A 26,425-nucleotide genomic window follows, 5' to 3' on the forward strand; every position below is an offset into this window, starting at 1 on the left:
TGTAAATTCTTCTAATATAATTAAAATAGGGTTTGAGTTGGGAGATATTTGATTTTCACACTTCAGAAGTATAGCCAGGCCAGGAGTGAGGTGGGGGTTTCCCCAGCAGCAGCTGAGGGTTCCTTTCTCAAAGAAAATGGCTAACTTGCTGCTCTGGAAAGTTCTGCCATTAGCTTGCTGTGTGACCTTGGCCAAGCTTTCAGTTCTCTAGACCTTAGTTTTACCATCTGTCGGATGAACATGGGGCTGTCCGAGACTTCTTGGGACATCAGGGGTAGTGCCCTTTGTGACCTGATGATCCTTCCCAAGGGTGGGAAGGAGGAGAAGCTACAGCTTCTGATGTACAAGACCACAACTGTTGCCCCGGTCAGCTGACACCCACTCCTCCAGTCTTCCTCCAACCTGCTTCAACCTCCTCCTCCCGCCATCTCAGGGTACCTCTTGGAACCAGACCAGCCGTGGTTCAAATCCCAACACTACCACTTCCATCTTTGTGGTGAGATAGGAAAGATGACACCATTGTTGGGAGGGTTACACTGGGTCATTGGAAGCCACATGTAATCCCAAACTTTGATAACAACTTTAGGACCGCTAGATGTTCTGAATGTGTACAGTGGGGGAGAGTGGTCTAGGCAAAGGAAACAGTACATGCAAAGGCCCAGAGGGAATCAGGTCGTGGTGCTTCTGGGAAAGTACTGGGAGCAGATTGGTGTCAGGGCTACATCTGCTCTGTACACAGTGGTGGCATGAGCCCCAGGTTGTACTGAGTGCTGCAAACCTGTCTGCTCCAAACCGGGATGTGCTATAAGTCGAAAGCACACGGCAGATCCAAGGACTCAGCATGAACAAAGAATGTAAAACATCTCACTAACAATTTTTACATTGCTTACCCATTTATTTTATTTTTTTTAAAGATTTTATTTATTTATTTGAGAGAGAGAGAATGAGAGATAGAGCGCACGAGAGGGAAGAGGGTCAGAGGGAGAAGCAGACTCCCTGCTGAGCAGGGAGCCCGATGTGGGACTCGATCCCGGGACTCCAGGATCACATTGCTTACCCATTTAAATGATAATCTTTTGAGTCTATTGGGTTAAATAACAACATTCATAAAATTAATTTCACCTGTTTCTCTTTACATTTTAAATGTGGCCACTTGAACATTTTCAATTTCATGTGTGGTTTGAATTCTATTACTACTGGAAGCTCCGGCCTGGACCACACACTGAGGATTTACAAATTATGCATTGTATACAGCATCCCTTTCTGGCAGCTGAGGGGATAGGATGAGTGGATTGGACTGGATCACTTGCCCCACCCCTGAGGTGGAAGAGATGGTACTCTCCAAGAACCCCATGAATTGGGGAGAGAGGAGTCCTCAAAAATTGAAGACTTAAAGAAGGTGATTTGATCTTGCACTGCCAGTGTATTGTTTCAACCATTAGATTTCCCCTGATTTTGGCTTTGGGGATCCCATCATGTGGTAGCTGACTTAAGGAGGAACAGGCAAATAGACCTCTCTTTGCCATGATCACCAGCTTCTCTACCCCCTACCCTATGGACAAGTGAGAAAACCCAGAACCTCGTGCTGCCACACATTCTGAACCACCCCAAGACCCTGGGCAGAGCATGGTCCTCAGTCACATTAATGAAACCCCATCTTCCTTCCAAATGAGAACTATGAATGTTTACATACCTATGGGCAGAGGGGCTGGAAACCCTTCAATACACAAGACTGGTTGGAAATATTTTGAAATTCAAAGCACCTCTCTGTTAGATTGGCCCAGTCCCAATGCATGAAGCCATAAACATTTGTTCGCTTGATGGTAGGTAAATGGATCATACCTTGTCCTCAACCATACTTTATCAGATGGGGAGGTGGCATGATGACCAGGCACTGGAAAGCATTCCTGGGAAAAACAGGGTCTTTGGCACCAGCAGCAACCATGCCATCTGTCCCTGCAGAAGGGACAGGCTTCTGTGGGTCTACTGATGGACCTGCACTGGAACTTAGACCAGAGACCTGCTGCTGAAGAGCCCTTGATGACCCATCTGACTCTCCATTTATCTAAGTACATGCAGACACAGACCATTTCTAGGCCCGTCTCTTCCACTATGGGAAGAGAAAGACATCACGGATGGGCAGCCAGTATCAGGGCACGGTGCCTGTTTCGGCAAGTAGGCCAACAGTCCACCCTTTGGGGGAGACGTTAGTGTGAAGGCCTAGGTCTCCAGGAACCAGATTGTTCATGGCTTCGATTCTTTGAGCTTCCTTGCAGTAATTTCGGTCTCAGGCTGGGGCATTCCCACCTTCTCTCCAGCAAGAGCTCTTCCTGCAGCTAGTTGTCAGGTATTTCTCACCACAAAGAACAGCGAGGACTCTGAGGATCTCCCCACTCCCTGCAACTCCTACTCCGTTTCTTAAATCTCAGTAGAGACTCTGACTTTCTTTGCAGCTGATAGCTGCTGCTATTTCTCTTCTTCATTCTTTTCCTGATTCAGCTGCTCTTGCACAGGTTTTCCTGCTGATAGTGCTCACGAAGAAGCTCTATTTTCTGCTACCTGGTTTCTCAGTTGTTTCCTAGGAGAGCTTTGGCCACATAGATGGAACAAAAGTCACATTCTTTGATTTCTTCTTCCGGCCCAAGTCGGGTTCACACCTCCTCACTAAGTCTGGATCAGAAATGGTGTCTCTCCTTTTCATCTCTGGTTAATGTCAAGTTTGCTATGAGATGCCCATCGTCTACCTTTGACTTTTCATCTTCTTGCTGTGGTGAGCTACCAGCCATTTCAGCTGCTCACTGCAATTCCATCCTCGTTGTAAGAAAGCTTCTCCTGGGTCTCTGGGGTTTCTGATGTGATTTGATTAGTTCACTTAGGCAGTACATTGCTCATGCTGGTTTTCTGTATCCTACAGCAACTGTTCCTTGCTTTAATTTAGTTTTCATTTTAAATGGTATAGACACACCATTTAAAGAATCAGTCCCCCACTTCCTCTTCCTCAGAGGTGATCACTATCAAACCTTCTAGTTGGTTCTTTGATATTTCCCTCTGTGTTTAGAAAGAACATGCTCACAGTGCTATTTGAGTTTTTGGCTTCAGGCATCATCTATTACTGACTTCCCACCATGTAAGAAAAGCCTTAGCTCCTTGAGCCTACCCCTATCCCGGGCACTCAGAAGTATACTACCTGTGTCTCTGTCCTCCCCAGATTGTTAAGCTCTGATCAGATCTGTATACAGGGTTTACTTATTTTATCTAAGTAAATGCTACTCCCAGTTGAGCCAGCAGTGTACTCCTAGCACTGTGCTTTCCTTTCCTAGACTTTATCATTGTCTTTTCTCCACCTGTTTAGTTTTCTGTGTATTTATCATGCCTTTAACCCCCAGCTTTCTCCCACATATGTCAGTCTACTCTCAAAATGTTCTGATTCATAGGGACTTCAGCCAGTCTCATCCTCAGAAGGAAATCTCTCCCAGAGTTGCTGACTTGCAATAGCTCCACTATATCTTCTACTTCTGAGGCATACATTTTTTAAATTTATTTTATTTTATTTTATTATGTTATGTTAGTCACCATACATTACATCATTAGTTTGTTTTTCTTTTTTTTCTTTAAATTTTTATTGTTATGTTAGTCACCATACATTACCTCATTAGTTTTTGATGTAGTGTTCCATGATTCATTGTTTGTGCATAACACCCAGTGCTCCATGCAGCTAACCCATTCCCCCACCCCCCTTCTCTCTAAAACCCTCAGTTTGTTTCTCAGAGTCCATAGTCTCTCATGGTTCGTCTCTCCCTCCGATTTCCCCCCCTTCATTTTTCCCTTCCTTCTCCTAATATCCTCCATGCTATTCCTTATGTTCCACAAATAAGTGAAACCATATGATAATTGACTTTCTCTGCTTGACTTATTTCACTTAGCATAATCTCCTGCAGTCCCATCCATATTGATGCAAAAGTTGGGTATTCATCCTTTCTGATGGCTGAGTAATATTCCATTGTATAGATGGACATCTTCTTTATCCATTCATCTGTTGAAGGGCATCTTGGCTCTTTCCACAGTTTAGCTATTGCGGACATTGCTGCTATGAACATTGAGGTTCATATGCCCCTTCTTTTCACTACATCTGTGTCTTTGGGGTAAATACCCAGTAGTGCAATTGCTGGGTCATAGGGTAGCTCTATTTTTAATTTTTTGAGGAACCTCCACACTGTTTTCCAAAGTGACTGTACCAACTTGCATTCCCACCAACAGTGTAAGAGGGTTCCCCTTTCTCCACGACCTCTCCAAAATTTGTTGTTTCTTGTGGAGGCATACATCTTGACATCAACTTGGGGTCTCCTTCACAGCCACCCTGAATATGCCTTTCGCCTCTCCTTTATACTGAATCCCTTTTCCTGGAACCGAGGTCTTTCTCTCAGTTTACTCCCTCATTTTGATCTAGCAGATCCTATAATACCTTGCTGAGAAAGGGTACATAGGAGGTAAATGTTTTTTAACAACTTTCATGTCTAAATTATGCCTGGTCAAATGTGAATGTCAGCTGGACATAGGGTTCCATACTGGATAGAATTTTCCCTGAGAATTGTGAAGATGTATACTCCACGTTGTCTTCTGGCTTCCAGCATTGCTGTTGAAAAGTCTGATACCATTCTAATTTTTAAGCCTTTGTATAAAACTTATTTTTTTCTCTCTGAAAGCTTTTCATGATTTTCTCTTTGTCCCAAGTATTTTGAAACTTCATGATCATGTGTGTTGGTGTGAATCTATTTTCATTCCTTGTACTATCGACTGGAGTTTGTTCCCCAATTTTTTTTCCCAGAAGGCTAATGGGAATAATATTACAACTTCAAAAATTCTTGTTGCCTTTATATTCCAGTGAATGACAATTTGGGTAAAAAATTATTTGATTTCTTTTTTCTTTTTTTTTCCATTGTGGTAAAAAACACACAACATTAAATTTACCGTCTTAACCATTTTTAAGCGTACAGTTCAGTATTAAGTATATTCACATTGTTGTGAATGGATCTGAGGACTTTTTATCTTGCAAACTTGGAATTCGGTGCTCATTAAACACTGTTTTCCCTTCCTTCTCCAGCCTTTGGCAACCACCTTTCTACCTTCTCTTTCTATGATTTTAACTACTTTAGATACTTTTTTTTACATGCTGTATGATTCCATTTATATAACATTTAAAAATAGATAAAACTATTCTATGGTGTTAAAAGTCAAAGTAATGGCTACATTTGAGGAGGAGAAAGGGGGTGGCAGAGCAACTGGGAAGGAAGAGGTGGGGAACCTCTGGGATGCTGGTTATGTTCTATTTTTTTACCTTGATGACAATAATTGTGATAATTCCTCAAGCTGTGTTTTGTTTTTTTTTTTTATTTGACACAGAGAGCACAAGCAGGGGGAGAGAGGGGGAGAAGCAGGCTCCCTGCTGAGCAAGGAGCCCGATGTGGGACTCAATCCCAAGACCCTGGGATCATGACCCAGGCCGAAGGCAGCTGCTTAACCAACTGAGCCACCCAGGCATCCCTCCTCAAGCTGTGTTCTTATGATATGTGCACTTTTCTCTTATATGTATGACATTTAAAAGACTTTTCAAACATTTAGTGTGTTAATTTTTATATATTTTATTATCAACTTTCTTACTCACCTTTTGACAAATGGACCACCCAGGTTGATTTAACTTGATAAACTAAAAGGTAAAACTTCTGAACCTTCCCTTTCCTTTTCCATAACAATTTTTGTAGTATTGGAAGAGGAAAACTTGAAGACAAAAACAAGTGGATAGGAAACTGAGCTCTTTTTTCCTTTTGGTCCTATTGACCCTTAAGATTTTAAGTAACTGAGAAGGGTTGGGATTTGTACCAGAGTCAACCAAGCTAACCATCGTGGTAGATGGGGAGGAATTTTTTTGGATACTGATTAATACTGCATCAGGGTTCCAGTCTAAGCACCTCTTCCATTAACGGCCATAGGGTACCTTTCTGAAAAGAGGACTCAGGAAGTTGATTAACCTGGCGAAATCCAAAGCAAAACATCAAAACTTTTGCTTTTCCATTTTCCTATGAATTTCTCTTGATCTTTAGTGGCACCTAAACTGGCGCCATCCTCTAGCATCTTCTTGCACCCTAAAGATGGGAACGCCCCCTTCTAAATAGAGAGCAGAGATGTTTGAGCATAGGACACTCTGCAGAAGCCCTCTCTGACGCACTAAGCCCCAAGGGTATCGATGCATATCCCTACTTTAGATACTTCTTATGAGTGAAATAATGCAGCATTTGTCCTTTTGTGACTGGCTTATCTCACTTAGCATAATGTCCTGGAGGTCCATCCGCATTGTACCATATGATAGGATTCCTTTTGTGTGTGTGTGGGGGGGGGGGGCTGCATGATATTCCATTGTATGTATATATCACATTTTGTTCATTTTCTTATCTGTCAATGGACTCTTGGGTTGCTTTCACATATGACTATTGTGAATAATGCTGCAATGCATGGGAGTACAAATATGTCTTCAAGATCTTTTTTTGAATTTCTTTGGATGTATACTCAGAAGTGGGATTGCTAGGTCATAGGGTAGTTCTATTTTTAATTTTTTGAGGAACCTCCATATTGTTTTCCCCAGTGGCTGCACCAGTTTACAATCCCACCAACAGTGTATAACAGTTCCAATGTCTCTACATCCTCTCTAACACTTGTTGTTTTCTGCTTTTTTGATAGTGGCCATCCTAATAGGTGGGTTGCTCTTTTCTTGAGATCTTTGTAGGAGTGGTTCGGCCCTCACATAGGATTTGACTTTGTCCTGAATTTTCTCCTTATAAGTGAACTTATCTTTTTGTCTGGCTACATCCCCAAACTTACTTCTTTATTTTCTAAGTTCAATAATCTTTACTAATCTATGTCCTAGAGCTGATTTTTCTTTGTCTTTATTTCCTGGGACCCAGTGTGCTTTCAATCCACAGATGCAAGGCTTCTTTTATTTCTGGAAAGTTGTCTTGAATTATATCTTTAAATAATTTTCCTGGGTTTTATTTCTAGTTACCTTCTTTGGGCACTTATGTGTATTTTTGTCCATCTTCCTTATCTATCTTTTTCTTCCTAATTCTCACTTTAAACGTTTGTGTGTCCTTCTTCTCACTCTCTCCTCCTGTCTTCAGTGATCTTCACTGTGCTTTTAATATAGTAGTGCTTGTTCCTCTGCTATTTCCAATTCTGTTTTTGTTTCTGGTCCATGTTTATCTCTTTTCTTCCATTTCTTTCTCAAGCTTTGCCAATTCATATCTTATCCTTTTCAGTTGCCTCAGTATCTGATTTCTGAGGTCTTGCTCCAGCTCTACTCTTCAGTTAGATTTTGGAAGCCATGGTGAAGTACATGGCCACAACTTTCCACTGTTGCATGACATTTTTGTTGGTTGGTTGGTTGGTTTTTCCCTGGTGAGAATAATTCACCCCCTCCTTTCCTCCTTTTGGATTTCAGTATCTTTGTACGTAGACCTGTGCTGATTCCTTTTGGATTACTCCTCTTTGAATGGAGTGAGCTTTCTTGGACCAGAAGGAAATTCATGTGGGTCAATGCCATGTTGCAGGCTAGCAGAAACCTAGTGAGAGTTTGGTCTTTGCTTCTCCCCAACCAAAGGGTTTGGGTGCTATAGGGCTATTTACAGGGCAAAGACTTTTTCCAACTCACAGTGGGACTGTTTTCCTGCAAATATGGCTTGTCTGTTTCCTAGAACCAAGCAAGGCCAGGGAATCTTCCCCTGCTACCTCCCACCTCTCACTACCATCCTGGCGAGAGCAAGAGAGGGCAGGGAAGGAGGGAAGGAAGAAGGAGAGGGAAAGATGAGGAGGAGCATGAGGAAGGGGGGGAAGAGCGCACCCCAGCCAACTTGGGAAGTCCTGGTTGGAGGGGACAGCCCCCAGGAGAGGGTAAGTCTTGAGCAGGAAGGGGAATGTGGAGCAGGCAGCATCTGACCACTGTCTTCTCTCTGCTCTCCAGGGTGACCATGTGTGGCTGAGCCCCCTCTCTGCCAACAAGACCAGTGTGGCCATAGGGTGCATTGTCAAGGAAACAAAGCCTGGCAAGATCTTGGTTGAAGATGATGAGGGCAAGGTCAGTATGGCACCTACCACCCCTACCCCCATCCCTCCAGGGCCCTGAGCCCCTCTCCTCTTCTGGTGCTGCTCCCCGACACCAGGGGTTCCAGAGACCAAGTGGGGGAATCCTACCTGGCAGGACAGACCACAGTGGGGTCTTGTCATGGTAAACATCACGGGTCTGTCTTGGGGAGTGTTTCTATAATCAAAGAGCAGGGAGCAAGTTGGTAGTTGGAAAACTTGACCAATTAGGGGAGCAGGAAGGAGTGAAGTGTGGAAAGGTCTGTGGCAGAGAGGAGAGGGCGGCAGAAAGCGGGTTTGCAAAGTAAAGAAGGTGAGCTGGAAGGACAAAAAGGAGAAATGGAAAGGTGTTTGAGAAAAATACATGGCGAAGAGGCCGCAGAATGTGAGGAGGAAGGGGATGAGGCTCAGCTCATGCTGAACAAAACAGCCCAGGTGAGAGAGAAGTGGGAAACTGGGGTGGCCTGCAGGGCTGCAGCTCAGCCACCCGGGGTTAGGGGAGCAAGCCCGGCCAAGCACAGTGCCCTGGGGAAGGGCATGCAGTGTGAGGGGTCCAGCTGGTCCCTTTAGTCCTCCTCGTGCTGACCTCTTTGCTGAGGTGCTACAGCATGGGGCATGTGGAAACTTGACCTCCAGGGAGAAGATTCTAGGCTGTGACCTATGAGCTCCATATTAGGGAAGCCAGGAAAAGATGAACAATAATGTCTTCTATTTGCAAAATGATGTTTTACAGTTTAAAAAGCACTTTTACTTGAATGCTCTTATTCTAACAATCTGTGAGGTCCCCAGCTGCAAACTGTCCCTGATCCTAATCACAGCCAAATCTGACTTCTGGCTAAGAGCTCCCCTGACCCTGGTCTGAAATGTGCCATTAGCCCCAGCTATACACTGACCCCTGGCTCTGGACACATTCTTTCTCCGACCGCAGTCTGCCCTGATCCTGCCTCAGGTTTCCCTTGACCTCCGCCAGAGACTAGTCAAGCCACCAGGTCAGCTGATCTGCTAGGAACTTGGAGAAGAGGAGCAGCGGGTTGGCCGCCCTTCAGGGAAGTCTGTGTCCTTTGTTCCAGGAACACTGGATCCGAGCAGAGGACCTTGACACCCTCAGCCCCATGCACCTCAACTCAGTACAAGGCGTGGACGACATGATCCGCCTGGGGGAGTTGAACGAGGCAGGCATGGTGCACAACCTCCTGATCCGCTATCAGAAGCACAAGATCTATGTGAGTCCCCCATTCCCACCTACCAGCCAGGGGGGTTGGGTCCACAGGCACTGACCTCCTGGCTGGGAGGGGGGAAAAAAAACAGGCACTGTGGGTTTGGAGCCAGGCACAGCTGGTTCAGTCCCCACTGCCCGTGCCCTCACTACATGAGGTGGGCAAGGAACAAGGAACTTAAAGCTTCTCCATCTCTGCTCCCTGATCCAAAATGAGTAGGGTGATAATACCTTTGAGGTCTCAGAAAGCTGATGTGTAGCATGCCAGCACAGTGCCTGGCACATAGTAGGTGCTCAATTAGTACTGTGGCTCAGTGGAAGTCCTGCTCTGATGGCCAAATGGACCAGAGGCCGTGGGGGTAGGCATTGTCTGCCTGGCCCCTTCCTAGGCATGTGGCAGAGACAGAGTCACCAGGCAGAAAACCCCTGTCAGCCTGTGAAATGAGTCCTGTGATGGCCAGAGGGGCTGTGTGGGTAGATGTGGGTCCTTCTCCCAAAGCCTGTCAGTGGATGGGAGGTTCACCCCAGCCCTAAGGCTCACATCCTTGTTCCAATGCAGATATTCCCAGGAGAGGCAGCATTCAAAACTGACGCCAGCCCTGCCCTAACTGGGTGTGGCCTAGGAAGTCCCTGCCTACCTGGGCCTCTCCTGGCGAGAGGTGGCTGGGGTGGCTCTGGGCAGCCTTTCTAGAATGATTAGAGCAGTGGGAGAATGAGCAGCGGACCCCAAAGAGAGGGGAGGGCTGGTCAGGAGAGTGAGGAGGCCCTGCAGGAGAGAGGGGTCAAGGCACGCTGAGTCCACTCTGCCTGAATGTGAGTCAGAGCTCCTGGGACTGATAACGCCAATAAGCTAAAATGAGCTTATCCTTTATCCTTACCAAAGAGCTTATTCTTTCATTCTTTTATCTGGTTGTCACAGTCCTTGGAGTCAGAGAGATTGAGCTCTCCATTCCTAAAATGAAAACTGGGGTGTGGATAATCATCTGACTTGATGAGGTGACTACCCCTGTCCCACCCCCAGAGGGGCAGTCGGGCATCCTGGGGGCTCCAGATGCGCAGGTGGTCCTGACCGGGGATCCTAGGAGGGATCAGTGGAGGCTACCGTTGTAAGCCAGCCTCACGGAGGCCCCTGTGGGAGGCAGGTGAAGACTCATGTCATAAAGTCAGCCTATTTTTATTGAGCCTTCTAAATACCAGATAAAATGTTAAACATTTAACATAGAGCACCTCACTTAATCTCTGCCCCCAGCTCTCATTCATAGTGAACACCCCCATCTTTCCAAAGGGAGGATCTGAGCAGCTGAGCGTCTTGTCTCCCTGGCCCAGAATCAGACCCCACTTCCCCGCCAGGCTCAGCCAGGCCTGGTAGCCCTGAGTGGGTTGCACCCCAGGCCAAGGTCAGGAGCGGGCAGTGTGGGCCTTCAGAGCAGAGGGCACTAACCATCTGCTCCTTTCCCCAGACCTACACAGGCTCCATCCTGGTGGCCGTGAACCCATTCCAGGTGCTGCCCCTCTACACCCCGGAGCAGGTGCTGCTGTATTACAAGCACCACATGGGCGAACTCCCCCCACACGTCTTTGCCATAGCCAACAACTGCTACTTCAACATGAAGAGGAACAAAAGGGACCAATGCTGCATTATCAGGTGGGGGTCAGGCTCCCCACATTCCTGGTGGGAGTCAGATGGGCCGGGCATGGCCCTGAACGTCTTGCAATGCAGGGAGCACCTCCTCTCCCTAAACCTCTCCCAACCAGCCCCCCGTTGGTCTGTTTTATTTAGTGACTCCCCTTCAACGGCAAATACCCCACCTGGCCTGCACCTGGCCCCTACCGCCCCTCCACCCTGACAAGTCCCTCCAAGGCTGCCTTCCTGCAGAACCTGCTCTTCCACTGTATTAGCAGAGCCTGGACTGCCCTGCCCTCAGTGACTATTTCCTGAGACAAGGAAGGAAAAATGGGATGGGCACATTGAATGGGACCCAGGATAGATGCTAGGGGGCTCAGGGATCAAACAGGAGAGGTCTCACTAAAAAAAAAACAAATCTCTGGGCAGCCCTCAGGTGAGGACAGGGGTAGCAGCAGGTCCAGGGGCCAGCTCTCAGGTTGCTGGGGCCCAGGAGGGACATGTCCTCCTCCAGTCCAGGTCCTGACCCTGCTTCAAAGACCCCCAGCCTGGCCTGGCCTGGCCTCCCTGCTTCTTGCACAGGCCCTCCTGGTAAGGAAGGAAGGCAGGGAGAGGGAAAGGAAGGAGGAGGCAGAATTTGCCTCCAGGGCACATTGCTTGGAGCTATAGTAAAGTCGTTCATTCATTCTTTCATTCATTCATTCATTCACTCATTTGAGGTCCCACTGTGCTCCAGTTGTATGCCCCACATTGTACTACTATGGGGAGACAGCAGCAAATGAAAGGGACTAAAATCCCTGCCTCATGGAGCTTACATTCTAGAAGGGGAGACACATAGGCAATAAATAAGCCAATTTTTCAGGCAGGTAATGAAAGCTTTGAAGAACAGCACTGCAGGGCAAGAGGAAAGACCGTGATGGGGCTGCTGCTGTAGGTGGAGGGCAGACGAAGCATGGCCTCTCTGAACGGGATGATGGCACGGAGACCAGAACAAAGTCCTATAGCATAGATGATCACATTTACTGTTCTCAGCAACTCTCTGAAGTAGATACTCTCATTCCTGTTTTACTGTTGCGGGCGGCATGGTACTTACCATCAGAGAGGCTGAGATCCTTTCCCAGAGACACACAGCTGTTAAGTAGGGAATTCAAACCCAGGGCACTGGAAAGAAGACCGAGAGGTGAACTGGGGTGACTTCCACTTCTTGGGAAGTGAATGGAATTATGCGCCAAGGAGGGCTGGTGCTCTGTCTCCCTCCTGGGCTCTGCCTGTCCACTCCGTGTGCTCCTAATGTGCTTCGCCACCCAGGACTGGGAGGACCAACCTCACTGCAAGAGGCCTCTCCCGAGCAGAGCTGGGCCCCAGGCTGGCCTGGAAGCTCACCGGGCCAGCCTTCACCTCCAGGACAGCGGTGGCTCAAGAGGAGGGCAGAGCACCCTGATCTGTGGCTTTTTGCATGAACAGAACGTCACTCTGAGTCAAACTGCCTTCTCTTCCTGCCCTCGCCTCCCTCAAGGCCATAAGAAAAGCCATAAGCAAGTCACCTCCTCTCTGCCCGCAGTACCCTGTCTCTACCTCGGAGGGTTGTTTGGGGAACTTATGTTCGAGGCAGGCAGTGGAGGTTTGTTGATTGGACTGACTTGGCTGGCATAGTAACTGTGAACATTTTTGATCAAAACTTTTCTTAAAATGAATACTGTCAGATGAAACAGTATTTGTCTGGTATTTGCTTCAAAATAGTACAGGGTGGGAAACAAAATGGGCCAGGAGTTGAAGCTGGAAATGGGACTGTGGGAGCTCATAATGCAAACCATAAGGTGCAGGAATCTCCTGGGTATCTTTTGAAAATGCAGATTCTGACTGAGCAGAGCTGGGTGGGCCTAGGAGCCTGCATTTCTAACCAGGTGACAGGCATTGCTTTTACTAGCAAGACACTATTCAGCCTCCATTTGTAATGTTTGACATTTCCCATAATGAAAAATAATTTACCCAAAAGTGACATGCAAGCCTCAACAATAGTACAGTAATCAACTACAAACCCGAGTGTGTGCAATATGCCAGACACGAGTATATTTTTAACTTCATTAAACTCCTTAAGAAACTTTTAAAAACTAGTTTTCATACCTCACCATTATGAAATTAATATATCTTCAATATGGAAATTTTATAAAATTTCAGAAAAATATTGTCAGAAAAAATTCCTAGATACTTTTGGAAGAAAAAGCTTCCCCTATCCACTTAGTTAAAATTCTACTGAATAGTAGGGACATTTGTCACTTTACTGTACCTAATAAGCATTGTCCAGGTAATTGAGAGCTCTGTATAGACTTGGTTCTAATGGCTGCATGATGTTCTCTGACCAGAGGGACCATAACTAATCTTCCCCCTTTATGTTACTTCTGATTTTCCTCAATTGTTGGTTGTTTTTAAATTTTTTTTTTTTTTTTACATAATTTCTACACCCAACGTGGGGCTCAAAACCTACAACCCGGAGTCACAGTCTCCCCTCTGGCCCACATAAACTCACGGCTCATAGAGAGGATGTTACATCAAAATATTGCATCGTCTGGTCCTGTTCATTCATCTGTAGTTACTGAGCCCTGGGCCGGTGACACTGGAATAAACCACATACAACCACGCTCAAGGGGCTCACATCCAAGGCAGGGCAGAAAAGATGAACACAGCAATAACTAATACAAAGTAGACAGCTGAGACCCACAGGGAAATGTGGTGGGACTTGTACACAGGGAGGGGGCATTCCCGTTCAGACCTGAAAGCGGGCCTGTGGGGGGTTTGCAGAATAGTTGAGGGTATTGAAGACATGGCTGTTTGACAGACTGACTCCCTGAGGGTCCTCTTTGCAGTGGGGAGTCTGGGGCAGGGAAGACGGAGACCACCAAGCTCATCCTGCAGTTCCTGGCCACTGTCAGCGGCCAGCATTCGTGGATTGAGCAGCAGGTCCTGGAGGCCAATCCCATCCTGGAAGGTGAGTGGTCACCCTCAGGACCAGCCCCCCTCCCCTGGCCCTGCAGGCTGGAACCTTCCTGCCAGGAGGTGCCTGTGGGGAGGGAGAGGATCATACCCTTTCTGCGATTTCTCGGATCCCTCAGGGCAGGAAAAACGAGCCCGTGGTGGATGGTAGTATGGGGGTTCCTGGGAAGCACAAAGGGACAAAACTGATAACCTTACAAGCTTTCACTAAGTGTGTTTTTCACAGGATCAAGACAAGTATTCCTTTTAAATAAGGACTCTGAGATGAAATTGGTTTGGGAAATGCTGGGTGTGTCCGCTTGGGTCACCTGTGAGGCAGTTGCTAAGCTGGTGTTAAGACTGCAAGAGGTCGGCTGAGGAGAACCCCTGAGCAAGACGAAGGGGGAAGTGGCAGCAACAAGCAAGAAAAGCATCCTGACTGGGGTACCTGTAGGACACTCAGGAAAGGGAAGAGTGGAATTGGGTGGAATGAGGTTCAAGCTGTGTGCGGATCTGCCAGGGTCTTGGCTAGCCCGAGGGGGAGCTCAGAGCAAAGTGCCCATTAGAGGAGGCCTGCATTGGGTGCAATGCCAGGCCCATGCCCCCTCACTCCGTCTCTGGTGGGGGCAGCCCAGAAATGTGTGACTTGGACCCCTAGTGACCAGCCACGGTCAGCGCGCTTTCTCTGTTTCTTTATAACACAGGTATGCTTTACATACAGTACAAGTTCACCTTTTTCAATATACAGTATGAGTTTTGACAAACTCATACAGTCATAGAATGCCCATCTTAGTCATGTATGAAATGTTCCTATCAGCCCCAAGCTTCCCTTCCCTTGTAGTCAACTCTCTTCCCAACCCCAACCTTTGGCAACCACTGATTTGTCTATTTTCCCCTCGATACAGTTGACCCTTGAACAATGAGGGTTTGAATTGTGCAGGTCCACTAACGTGGACTTTTTTCAATAAATTCTTTTCTCTAGATTACTTTATTGTGAGAAGACAGTACATGATACATATAACATACAAGATGTGTTAATTGACTATGTTATCAGTAAGGCTTCCGGTCAACAGTGGGATATCAGTAGTTAAGTTCTGGGGAGTCAGAAGTTATACACAGATTTTCAACTGCACAGGGAGTTAGCACCCTTAACCCCCACATTGTTCAAGGGTTAACTGTAGTTTTATCTTTTCCAGAACGTTATATAAATGAAATCATATGGTGTGCCGTCTTTTGGGTCTGCCTACTTTTGTTAGCATAATGCATCTGGGATTTTTCATGTCGTTGTCTGCATCAATAATTCATTTCTTTTATGGACGTAGAAGTGTCACAGTTTGTCTATTCACCAGCTGAAAGACACCCGGGTTGTTTATAGTTTTTAGTGATTATGAATAAAGCTTTACAGACAGTTGCATATAGGTTTTGGTGTGAACATGTGTTTTTCTCCTGAATAAACATGTTAGGCATGAAATTGTTGGGTCAGATTTTGGTGAGCCATTTACCTTTGTCACAAACTGCCAAAATGTTTCCCAAAGTGGCTGTACCATCTTGCATTCCCAGCAGCAAAATATGAGAGTCCTGGTCGCTCCACATCTTCGCCAGCACTTGGTACCGTCAGGGTGTTTGCTACTCCAGTAGGAGCAGAGTGGTGTCTCATCAGAGTTTTAATTCAAATTTCCCTAATGGCTAATGGCATCTTTTCATGGGCTTATTTCCTATCTGTGTATCTTCTCTGTGTCTATTCAAACCTTTTGCCCATTTTTAAATTGAGTTGTTTCCTTATTAATAATTTATGAGTTCTTTATATCTTCTGGATACAAGCCCCTTATAAGATATGTGTTTTGCAAATATTTTGCCCCCGTCTGTAGTTTGTCCCTTCATTCTTTCAACAGTGTCTTTTACAGGCCAGAAGTTTTTGATTTCCATAAAGTTCAATTTATTTTTGTTTCTGTTATTGATCATGCCTTTGGTGTCATATTTAAGAAATCTTTGGGGCACCTGGGTGGCTCAGTCGGTTAAGCATTCAGCTCTTGATTTTGGCTCAGGTCATGATCTCAGAGTCATGAGATCGAACTCCGTGTCCCGCTCCGCTAAATTCTCTCTCTCCCTCTTCCCCTCCCCTTTCCCTCTCTAAAAAAAAAAAGAAAGAAAAAGAAATCTTTGCCTAATCCAGAGATTTTCTTTTATGTTTTCTTCTAGATGTGGTGCAGTTTTAGCTTTTACATTTAGGTCCCTGATCTGTTTTGTGTTGATTTTTTCTACGGTGCAAGGTATAAGTCGAGTTTCTGCCTTTTTCTCATTTTTTTTCCTTCCCTTTTTCTTCTTTTCTTTCAGAAGGCCATCCAATAATTTCAGCCCCATTTGTCAAAAAGACTATTCTTTCTCCATTGAGTGCCCTTTGCACCTTTGTCTAAAATCAGTTGGCCATCCATGTGTGGTCTGTTTCTGGATTCTCTATTCTGTTCTGTTGCTCTCTGACTTACCCTTCTGCCAGTGCCACACCGTCTGGATTTCTGTAGCTTAGTTCTATAGCTTAGTCAGTTTTTCAATCACGACCTCCAGTTTTGTTCTTTTCAAATTTGGCCATTGTAGGTGCTTTACCTTTCCATATACATTTCAGAATCAGCTTGCCAATTTCTACCCAAAGGGGCCTATGTCAGGCTCTTTCTTGAAGAGAAATCTGCCACCGGGTTCAACAACATGAAGTAGGTTTCCCAAGCATAGCTAGCCCTACAGGAGCCTCTGCTGTCTGTCGGGATACCTCAAGGGGGACACCAAGGAACTCTTCTCCTTTTCTCATGGGACTAATGCTGTATGGTAGTATTGTCAACCTGCATCCCAACCCACCAATGGGTCATGAAATCAGTCTTTTAGGACAAATTAAATTGCATAGAATAGAAAATACCCCAGTGCATCGTTCTTGGTCAGAACCAGTACTGAATATTTTCTTTTACTAATGTGTGCAGGTGGGGGTGTGTATGCAGTAAGACGCAATGCAAAGGGTCTTTCTTATTGTGGCTCGAATCATCTTGCAGAAACAGCTCTATGAAATGCACTTTGGATCATGCTGCAGTCCAAATGCCTTCTGCTCTGACCTCCTCCTCTGAGCCTAGTCCCTGCCAGCTGTTGCTACTCTCCCTGCAAGCTTGCCCTCTCGAAGCCAGCCCCGCTTCAGCCTGAGCAATCTTTCTAAAATACAAATCTGTTCCCACACTCCCTCAGAAGCTTTCCTGCCTCCCCCATCACCCACAGACTAATTCCAAACTTCTTAGCCTGGCATTCAAGGCTCTATGCTACTAACTAGTTCCATCTATCTTCCACTGCTTTCCTCCTGTATTGTATGCTCCAGCCAAACCTCACCCCTGCAAACACACCCCATGCTTACTGACATCTGCACCTTTACTTGCACTTTGTCTTCCTCTCAGCATACTCTTGGCTGTCACCACTTTCTAGTGCAATGCTACCCATCCTTCAACTCTGGGCTCAGCCACCTCCTCTCAGAAGCCTTCCCAGATGATCCCACTCAAAGTAAATTTTCTCTTCTCTGCTTCCATCATGGGCATCACCCTCTGGCCCCCAGCCTTTGGAAATGCCAAGACAATCCGAAATGATAACTCAAGCCGCTTTGGGAAGTATATCAACATCCACTTCAACCCCAGTGGGGTGATCGAGGGTGCACGCATCGAGCAATTTCTGCTGGAGAAGTCCCGGGTCTGCCGGCAGGTGAGGCCTCCCTCTGCTGCACTGGTCCTGGGGAAACCTCCACCCAGCCCGGGACCCGGAGCCAGGGAATGAGGAGGCTTCCAAGAGAGGCTCCCTTCCATCACTCTCACACCTCCTCAGGGACCTCCCCAAAGCTCCATTGGTCTTAGTTTGCTGCCACTGAACCCTGGCCTTACCCTGAGATGGCCAAGGACCCCTAGAATGGGATAATGATGGTCTTTTCCCAGTATTCAAGAAAAAGAAATGATGACATTTTCTGTTTTGAATTTTCCATCTATATCATGTTCTACATTCTTTGGTGCTTACTATCCACCTCTACCAGAATTAATTTTAAGGCCAGGCCAGTCACCAGCTAAGGAACTGGATCCTGGCATCACTCCCAGCTTGCAACTTAGGCAAGATGTCTTCAGGGCTGGGAAGAGCAGTGTAGATGCAGGGAAGCGCCTGGGAGCCATGTGTTTGCTGGGCTTGGTGGGTAGCCTCTAGGACAGGACTGTGGGCATAAGCTGGCCTTGGAGGCCCAGAAGGAGGACATCCACAGAGCCAAATGACCCTTGGGTCAATGCCAGAGCCACATCTGGTTGACAGACCTTGGAGCAGAGCTGGGACAGGGCTGGAGGAATGTTTACCAGGCTCTCTGCAACACCTTCCTCACCAGGCCCCGGAGGAGCGGAACTACCACATCTTCTACTCCATGCTCATGGGGATGAGCGAAGAGGAGAAGCAGCTGCTGAGCCTGGGGACGCCCTCCGAGTACCACTACCTGACCATGGTAAGGCCCGCGCCGCTCGCCCCTGTCCTCCCCACCCCTCCTCTCTCTGGTTCACCCCTCCCCTCCCCGCCCCTGCCCTCCTCGCCCCGCCTCTCTCCGGTCCACCTCTCCCCGCCCCGCCTCTGCCCTCCTCGCCCCTTTCTCTCTCCGGTCCACCTCCTTCCGCCCCGCGCCTGCTCTCCTCGCCCCACCTCTCGCTGCTCCGCCTCTCCCCGCCCTGCCCTTGCCCTACCCACCCCGCCTTTCTCGGGTCCACCTCTCTCCGGTCCACCTCTCTCCGCCCCGCCCCCGCCCTCCTCGTCCCGCCTCTCTCCACTCCGCACTGCCTCGCGCAGCCCCTGGCCCTACCCTCCCGGTCCCGCCTCTCCCCTCCTGCTCTCAGCGCAGCACTGCCCTGCCCCGCCTCTCCCCGCTCCCCGGGCCGCCTCTCTCAAAAGCGAAAGGAGAAAGAGGAGGGCAAGTTCCTGCTCTGCCTGTGGTTTACAGCCCCAGAAAAGTCCTGAGGCAGGGATTGAGGGTTGCCCTTTTCCATCTTCCACTCCACCCTTCTACTGTTCTTAACGACTCTCAGAGACTTACTCTTGTCCGCGTGCTTCCTTATTCTCTGCTGAACGCATAGTCCTTCCCTACACACCTTAGCTTTCTCTGGCTCCTGCAGACCGAGGTTCCAGTAGGTGACGGAGAGTCGTAGCCACGCTTCTCCTTCCTCGGTTTCATTCCAATCGCCCATCCTTGTAGGTGCCCGTAGAACTTGAACTCTAGCAAAGCAGGGACCTTGCTCTTGTTCTGGGCTGCATTCCTGCGCCAGCTCAAGGTTGTTGAAAAGGGGATGAAGGAGTTCCACCTTTTGAATCTCTCCTGCCTAACCCTTCCTGTGTTCACTACGTAGAGGCCTTCCTCATTTCTTCCTGGATCATGGTGGTAGTTTTCTCCCGCATCTTCCCTGTCGCTAGGCTTGACCCCTACCAACCAACCCTTCTGCCGACCTTCCACGGTGCAAGGCTGACAGATCACGTCTTGGACTACAATTCTGCAGGGGCTCCCTGCGGCTCCTTGGCATGGTTTCCAAGTGCCTCTGGACCCCACCTTCCTTGCAAGCCCTGTCCCTGTCTCCACCTCACAGCCTAGCTCCGCTGTTCACTGCCTAGACCGCCAGCTCCCTGTGCTGCTCAGGTGCCACCTCCAGGAAGCTCCCCACCCTCCCCGCTTCGCAGTAGTGATGCTGCCTGCCCCCTTTGGTCTCAGCACCTGGAACAGCATATGACACCATCATTTGCTTCCTGCTTCCCTTCTTGGATGCACAGCACCCCAGGCAGGGCCAGGTCTCTCCATTTATGGAATTCCCAGCAAGTAGCCCAGGGCCTGGCACAGGGAGCCCTGGAAGGTGTTTGTTAAAGGAATGAACTCCCAGGATTCCCCAGAGAGGGTAAGGCAGGCGTTACTGGGGATGGGTGACAAATAGAGGCTCGGAGACGCTGAATGATACTGGCGCTGGCGGCAAAGCCCAGGAATGCTGTGTCTATGTCATCATGATCCCACCTCTGTTAGTATTTTGTGCATTTTCGGAGCTGCGGCCTCCAGGTGGCCTCTCAGAGCCCGCCCAGAACCTATGAAGTGTCACTTATTAGGGGCCCTTGGCTGAGTCCCTGACACATCTCTGCCTTGCTAGCCCTATGATGGAGGAAGTGGGGTGGGGGGTGGCCCCCAGAATGCTGACGTGCCCGATCCTCCAGGGAAACTGCACCTCCTGTGAGGGCCTCAATGATGCCAAGGACTATGCCCACGTCCGCTCCGCCATGAAGATCCTCATGTTCTCCGATTCGGAGAATTGGGACCTCAGCAAGCTGCTGGCAGCCATCCTCCACCTGGGCAACGTGGAGTTTATGGGTAATGCTGTTTCCACTCAAACTGCACCCCCTGGGGAGGAAGAGTAAGGGGGACCGGGACAGGAAGAGGAAGAAATCTCTGGAAGTTCTCACCTCAGGAGCCTGCCGAGATCACATGGTCTAACCCTGTCCTGGAAAAATGCATTGAAAATTATAGCTACAATTTTGGAGGTCTCATGGGGTTTGAGGGAAGATGTCAAAGCTTAAGACTGTCCAAAGATGAAAACTCTGATCATCCCCCAGTTTTAGCAGGGACCCTAAAAGGCTACCCCCTTAGGTTAAGGGTGAACCAGAGTAAACAAAGCCATGCATGAAATTGCAAACCCATTTGTAAGCATTCAGGTGGTCTGGGCATCAGGGTGTCCTGGCCTGTTAGTGCCTCCAAGCATCTGATGGAAGTTCCTCTCTGGAGGAAAATAGCATCAACCTAGATTACACATTATTCCTTCAGACAGTTTTTCAAATTCAACATCCAACATGCAGCCAAAGATAAGTAGGAACGAGGAAATGAGACATCATGAGCAGACACCAGCAGAAATAATAGACAATAGAAATAGAGCCACAAATATTTCAGATGTTGGGATTATTGGACACAAACCACAAAGCATCTACGTGTGGCTATGTTCAAGAAAAGAAAAAGCCAAGCTTGAAAATTTAGACAGGGAACTGAAAATGGAAAATGTGATGACATTATAGATTTTAAAAGGAGCCACATAGAAATTCTAAAATATAAAAAAATAAATAAATAAAAACCAAAATGAAGAACTCAATGGATGTTTTAACAGCCAGGTTTTTTTTTTTTAATTTTTATTTATTTATTAGAGACAGAGAGAGAGTGAGCACGAGCTGGGGGAGAGAGAGAAGGAGAAGCAGACTCCCTGCTGAGCAGGGAGCTTAATGTGGGGCTGGATCCCAGGACCCTGAGGTCATGACCTGAGCCGAAGGCAGATGCTTAACCGACTGAGCCACCCAGGTGCCCCCAAAAGCTAGTTTTATACACATGGAGAGGGGATGTGTGAGTGGAGGAAAAGTCAGGACACAGCACGGAGACACAGAAGGGTGGAAAACATAAGAGAGAGTAGGAGATGCAGAGGACAAGAGAGAAACAGTAACATACTTTTAATTGACATACTAAAAGAAAAGAGAGAAAGAATGAGGCAAAGGCAATATTGGAAGGAACAATGGCTGATTCTAGAATTCATGAAGGACACCCATTCACAGAGCAGTGAGGAAAGGACAGACTTTTCAGTAAACTGTTCCATGAACTTGAACCCCCTCTAACACCACATAAGGAAAACTCCAGGTGAGTTGTCACTGTGCCCACAGGATTTATCAACTGAACTGGGCACTTCTGCAGGTGAGAGGTGGGCACTGACTTGTACACAGGGGGCATCGGAACATGGAAGAGTATTACAAATGTGATGTTGAGGGTGAAACCAGGCACCAAAGAATGCAGGACTTGTAGATCAGACATTCAATTAGATCACCCTTAACACAAAATTTAAAAACAGCTGAAATTAAATGCTGTTTCAGATCAATATTTAGGTAGTAAAAGGATAATGGAAAGCAAGGAAGTGGTTTCCATGAGTGAGTGGGGAGGAACGCAGGTCTTAGCAGGAAAGGACTGTGAGGGCTTCAGGTGTGGGCCAGGCTCTGTATCTTGGCTGTAGTAGTGGTTTCACGGTGTTAACTGAGTCATTATTTATTATAATGACAGTAGGGCTGGTCCCGGCCCCCTTTGGTCTCAGCACCTGGAACAGCATATGACACCATCATTTGCTTCCTGCCTCCCTTCTTGGATGCACAGCACCCCAGGCAGGGCCAGGTCTCTCCATTTATGGAATTCCCAGCAAGTAGCACAGGACCTTTGGGTTCCATATACTTTTTTATCTATATGCTTTATTTTACAATTTATTCAAGTTTAAAAAAGAAAAAATATATGCACAGGAACAACACTGCTCCTGTCCGCAGGCCTGGCAGACCCCCTGAGGTGGAGGTGGCTGGAAGATGGGGACTGAACTGGGGAGACCAGTCAGGAGACTCTTACAATAGGGCTGGGCCTGGCCTATAGTTGTGCCCTGTTAATGTCTGCTTATGTGACTGACTGAAGGAAGGAATGCCTAGGTTTCCGTGGACAGCGGAGTAGAGTGAAGGGGGCTGACGCTCATCCTTTTCCTTAGTAGACCCCACCCCACCCACACCAGCACCAGCCTTCATTTCTTCAAACTTCCCTTTGAGGCAGAGCCATGATCTCACTGAGCCGAGGGGGGAAGCAGTTTGTTACATTCCTTCACAGCAAAGGGGCTGGTAATCCCCAGGGACCTTGTCTCCCAAAGAGAAGGTCTGGGAGAAGCAGTGCCTCCCACCCAGGGACAGGTGCCTGTAATAACCGGATCTGGGGCTGCCCCAGGCTCAGGCCCTCCTGGGGCCCCTGTCCCATCCCTTCAGGATGCTTCACCACTCAGGGTTACTGCTTCTCTCCCCAGCTGCTGTCTTCGAGAACCTGGATTCCTCTGACGTGATGGACACGCCGGCCTTTCCCACTGTGCTAAAGTTACTGGAGGTAGCCCTGCCATTGTGACATCGAGCTTCCATGTCTGTGAGGGGCCCCAGGGGCCTGGGCTCATAGCCACCCAACCCCTGGTTGTCATTAACCCTTCCCAGGCTCCCACTCCTGCCCCCCACCCCTCTCCCTAGGCTCTCAACTCAACCCCTGCACCCATCTGGGCACTGCAGGCATTGGGGGTGGGAAGCAGGGTGGCTAGCCGTGTGAGCTAATCTTTAACAAAGCAACGAAATGATCAGTCTGGCTTTAACACATTTCTTCTCTTTTCCTGTGTCACCCCCCCTTCCCCCGTTCTTCAGTGGCCTTTACTCAGCATCCTCACTCCCCACCCCACCCAGTCCCCAAGCTCTCTCCACAGGGCTACATAGCCCAGGGCCCTTATGCTGTACCCTTCCCTACCTCCCTTCAACAAGTCTCCACCTTCTCCGTGAGTTGTGCTGTTCTGGGGAAGTGGAATGTGCTCATACCATTAGCCCTCCAGGTTAGTACAGAGCCTGGACTTGGAGGAAGAATGGCAGGCACTGGGTGGAGAAATATCTTTGCCCTGGGGACATTATAATGTCCACATCACACTCCATTGACAGTTCTGGTGAGAAGTTGATAACATCAGAAGCAAACAAGCAAAGCAATCACATTTTGCTGCTAATGTTCTTTATTTGATTCAGGGATCTTTGGGTTCTTGCTGGCTCAGTGTTCCCTGCATGGTGAGAGGGACTGGCTCATCCAGAATCCTCTTGCTCCCTTAGGCCAAAGCAGGAGTGGCTTCAGTTGGGACATATCCAGAGGCCAATGGCCTGGCCTCAGAGCCCTCCCCGCCCATTGTTTTCCCAGGTCTGCTTATGGCACCAGCCCCTTCCCCAGCCTCTGCAAGACTAGCACAGAGCTGGTAAACCAAGCAGCCAGCATGCCCAGGACCTACCCAGCTTGTGCACCCTTCCTGAACCCTCTTGACACCCTGGTGCTTAGACTGGAGCTGGGCCAGGGCCTGCCCAGGACCCTGACTCCAGCCTCCATCTGGCCTGGCTCTGCTGGATGGCCCCACAGGCATCTCCCACCCTCAGGCCTTGGGCATAGGGTGTTTGGTCACAAGAGAGAACCAGATGTGGCCTAAGTAGGTCCGAGCCCTGGAGCCAGGCCCTGCCCCCCCGGTTAGCTGTAATGCCAGTTGCCACCCGCCCTTCCAGGTGGAGTACCAGGCACTCCGGGACTGTCTGGTCAAGCATTCCATCATCATCCGAGGGGAGTTTGTCACCAGGCCCCTGAACATCACCCAGGCCGCAGACCGGAGGGACGCCTTTGTCAAGGTACAGAGCTGTGGGAGAAGGGTCCCATGTGTCTCTCCATTGAACACAGCTCCTTGCCCTGCTGGGGAAAAGCAGGCAAGAGCAGAGATGGCTGGGCAAGTCCTGACTCTTCCAGTCACCTGTCTGGTGACAGTGGGCTTCCCAGCCTCTCTGGGCTTCAGCTTCTTGCCTTTAAAGTAGGGAGAGTGCCCCTCAGTTGGTCCATGAGATCCAGTGTGCATGCAGCCTTTGCAGGTGAGCTTAGAGATCAGGGGCCACCTTCCTCTTATGCTTCAAAGCCCATGGGCTTTACCCCATGTCTCCTCAGGGCATCTATGGGCACCTCTTCCTGTGGATTGTCAAGAAGATCAACACTGCAATTTTCACTCCACCTGCCCAGGACCCCAAAAATGTGCGAAGAGCCATCGGCCTCCTGGACATATTTGGCTTTGAAAATTTCCAGAACAATAGGTATGAAGATCTCAGTTCACCTGCTTTCAGAGAATGGGAGATCAGCTTAGCTCCTCTCTAACTGAGCAAGCTAGAGGGTAACCGTTCCTCCCTCGATGAGACTGGGAGCAGGGACCCCTCCTACCTTTTCACAGATACAAGTCTGCTCTGCAGGCCTGACTCTGTCTGCAGCGAGACGGTCTGTGCACCTCCCCTGACACCCCCACACAGCTAGCTACAAGCATCCCCAAGCTCCAGGCTGAAGTCCCAACATTTGTCACCTCTCTTGAGCCGTCTGCTCTCCTAAGGAATAAAGTGAATGATCACATGAGGCTGGGGTGAAAATGGAAATCAGCAGCATTGATTCAACTGCATCTTTAGATGAGCTCTTGTGCTGGGCAATGGGGAAAAGTAGGGGATGTGTGACCACCCTGACTTTGGAGTTTGGCAAGGGTAAGGCAAGGCAGAACACCCCTGACCCTGTGTCCCAGCACCCCAGACTGGAGGCCCAGGAGCCAGAGCAGGAAGCAGGTCGGAAAACTGATGCCTAGCTGGGACTGATGAAGGTTGGGGACAGGGGTGGACAGGGTGCTGAAGAGTCAGGCAGTGGAGCCAAATGAGGACAAGTGATGCCCTGGGGCATTATCAGGTGGCAGGAGAACAACAGATGAGGAAAACAAGGACCTCAGGACAAGCAAGCAGGGACACTCTGGGATTGCTGCCTCCCCAGGCAGCTGGGAGGGCAGGGCGAAGGCCTGCTCCCTGTGCGCCAGGGGGATGCGCAGGGCTGGCGAAACTAATCCCAGTACAGGGCAGCTCTCAGGCACAGGAAACTCAAGTGTGATTCAGATCATTGGTTTCTGTCCCCAAAAGGGACAAGCTGAGCAGACCACGCACGTTAGACACCTTGGAGGTGGACAAATAATTGGTTGAGGGGAATCCGGTCATTTATACAGGGGCCCCTCCCTGAAGGAGCCAAAAGCTGGGTTTGCTACAGAGCTGCAGTCCCCTCCTGCAGGTGGCCAGTGAGCACTCTCCAGGCAGCGTGCTGGGAGTGGGGGACATGGTGGACCTGTCCCCTCACCTCTTGGGTTAACAGGTGTTGAACGACCAGTCTCAGGTATGATGAGGATTTGCCTAAATGGGCAACCCATCCTGAGGAAGAAAGGCCTAAGTGAGAGCCAAGGGTTGAACAGAACTAGGCGGGTAATGAGGACAGAGAGGAGTGTGGCAGCAAACGTGTGACCACTCAGAGGCAGGGAAGAAGTGGGTGCCTTCACAGCATCGCGGGAAGGAGGCCACAGTGACCCAGGCCACTCCCTGGGAGATGCAGGAAGGCTTTGTACTATGTCTCTGTCTGAGGGGATCTGAAAACAGCAGAGAAACCTGGGAGGACGGGAAGCAGGGAGACAATGGGGCCTGCTGGACAAAGAGCTCCCCCTAGTGGCATGTGGAGATGGGGTGATGCAGGGAGAGCCCCTGGAGGCCACCCCTGGGTTTCCCCAGGGAGAATAAGGGGGCCTGGACACAGGCCTCTGCCCTGGGAGTGGAAGGGAGTACACAGGTCAGGGTGCTGTGATGGAGAGAGCGGGGACCAGACTTTGGCAGCTGATTGGAACTGGGGAGGAAGCAGGGTGTCAAGCATGACTCCTTGGTTGGTGACTTGAGCCAGGGGTGATGAGTGGAGGGATCATTTCCCAAGGTGGGGTGCCCGGGAGGAAGAGCAGCTAGAGAATGGGACGGGAGTAAACAGTATGTCTGACTGATGCAAAGGAGCCCAGCAGGTGTCACTGTTACCGAGTCTCCAG

At 48.7% G+C, this 26,425-nt stretch overlaps 1 protein-coding gene across 1 annotated transcript in view; it reads left to right on the forward strand.

Moving 5' to 3' along the window:
- Positions 1 to 240: 240 nt before the first annotated feature.
- MYO7B (myosin VIIB) overlaps positions 241 to 26,425 on the forward strand; it is an 82,605-nt gene continuing 56,420 nt past the window's right edge. Inside the window, exons 1-11 of the mRNA XM_088021968.1 lie at positions 241 to 366; positions 7,973 to 8,122; positions 9,198 to 9,350; positions 10,804 to 10,988; positions 13,832 to 13,953; positions 17,518 to 17,660; positions 18,319 to 18,432; positions 20,166 to 20,319; positions 22,805 to 22,881; positions 24,069 to 24,188; positions 24,496 to 24,638. Of these exons, the coding sequence (XP_087878094.1) occupies positions 241 to 366; positions 7,973 to 8,122; positions 9,198 to 9,350; positions 10,804 to 10,988; positions 13,832 to 13,953; positions 17,518 to 17,660; positions 18,319 to 18,432; positions 20,166 to 20,319; positions 22,805 to 22,881; positions 24,069 to 24,188; positions 24,496 to 24,638 (1,487 nt within the window). The remainder of the gene's footprint in view (positions 367 to 7,972; positions 8,123 to 9,197; positions 9,351 to 10,803; positions 10,989 to 13,831; positions 13,954 to 17,517; positions 17,661 to 18,318; positions 18,433 to 20,165; positions 20,320 to 22,804; positions 22,882 to 24,068; positions 24,189 to 24,495; positions 24,639 to 26,425) is intronic.

This window comes from Eumetopias jubatus, unplaced genomic scaffold (genome assembly GCF_037043125.1).
Source record: "Eumetopias jubatus isolate StellerSeaLion01/CBP00866 unplaced genomic scaffold, mEumJub1_p1.0 scaffold_3, whole genome shotgun sequence".
NCBI classification, from domain to species: domain Eukaryota; kingdom Metazoa; phylum Chordata; class Mammalia; order Carnivora; family Otariidae; genus Eumetopias; species Eumetopias jubatus.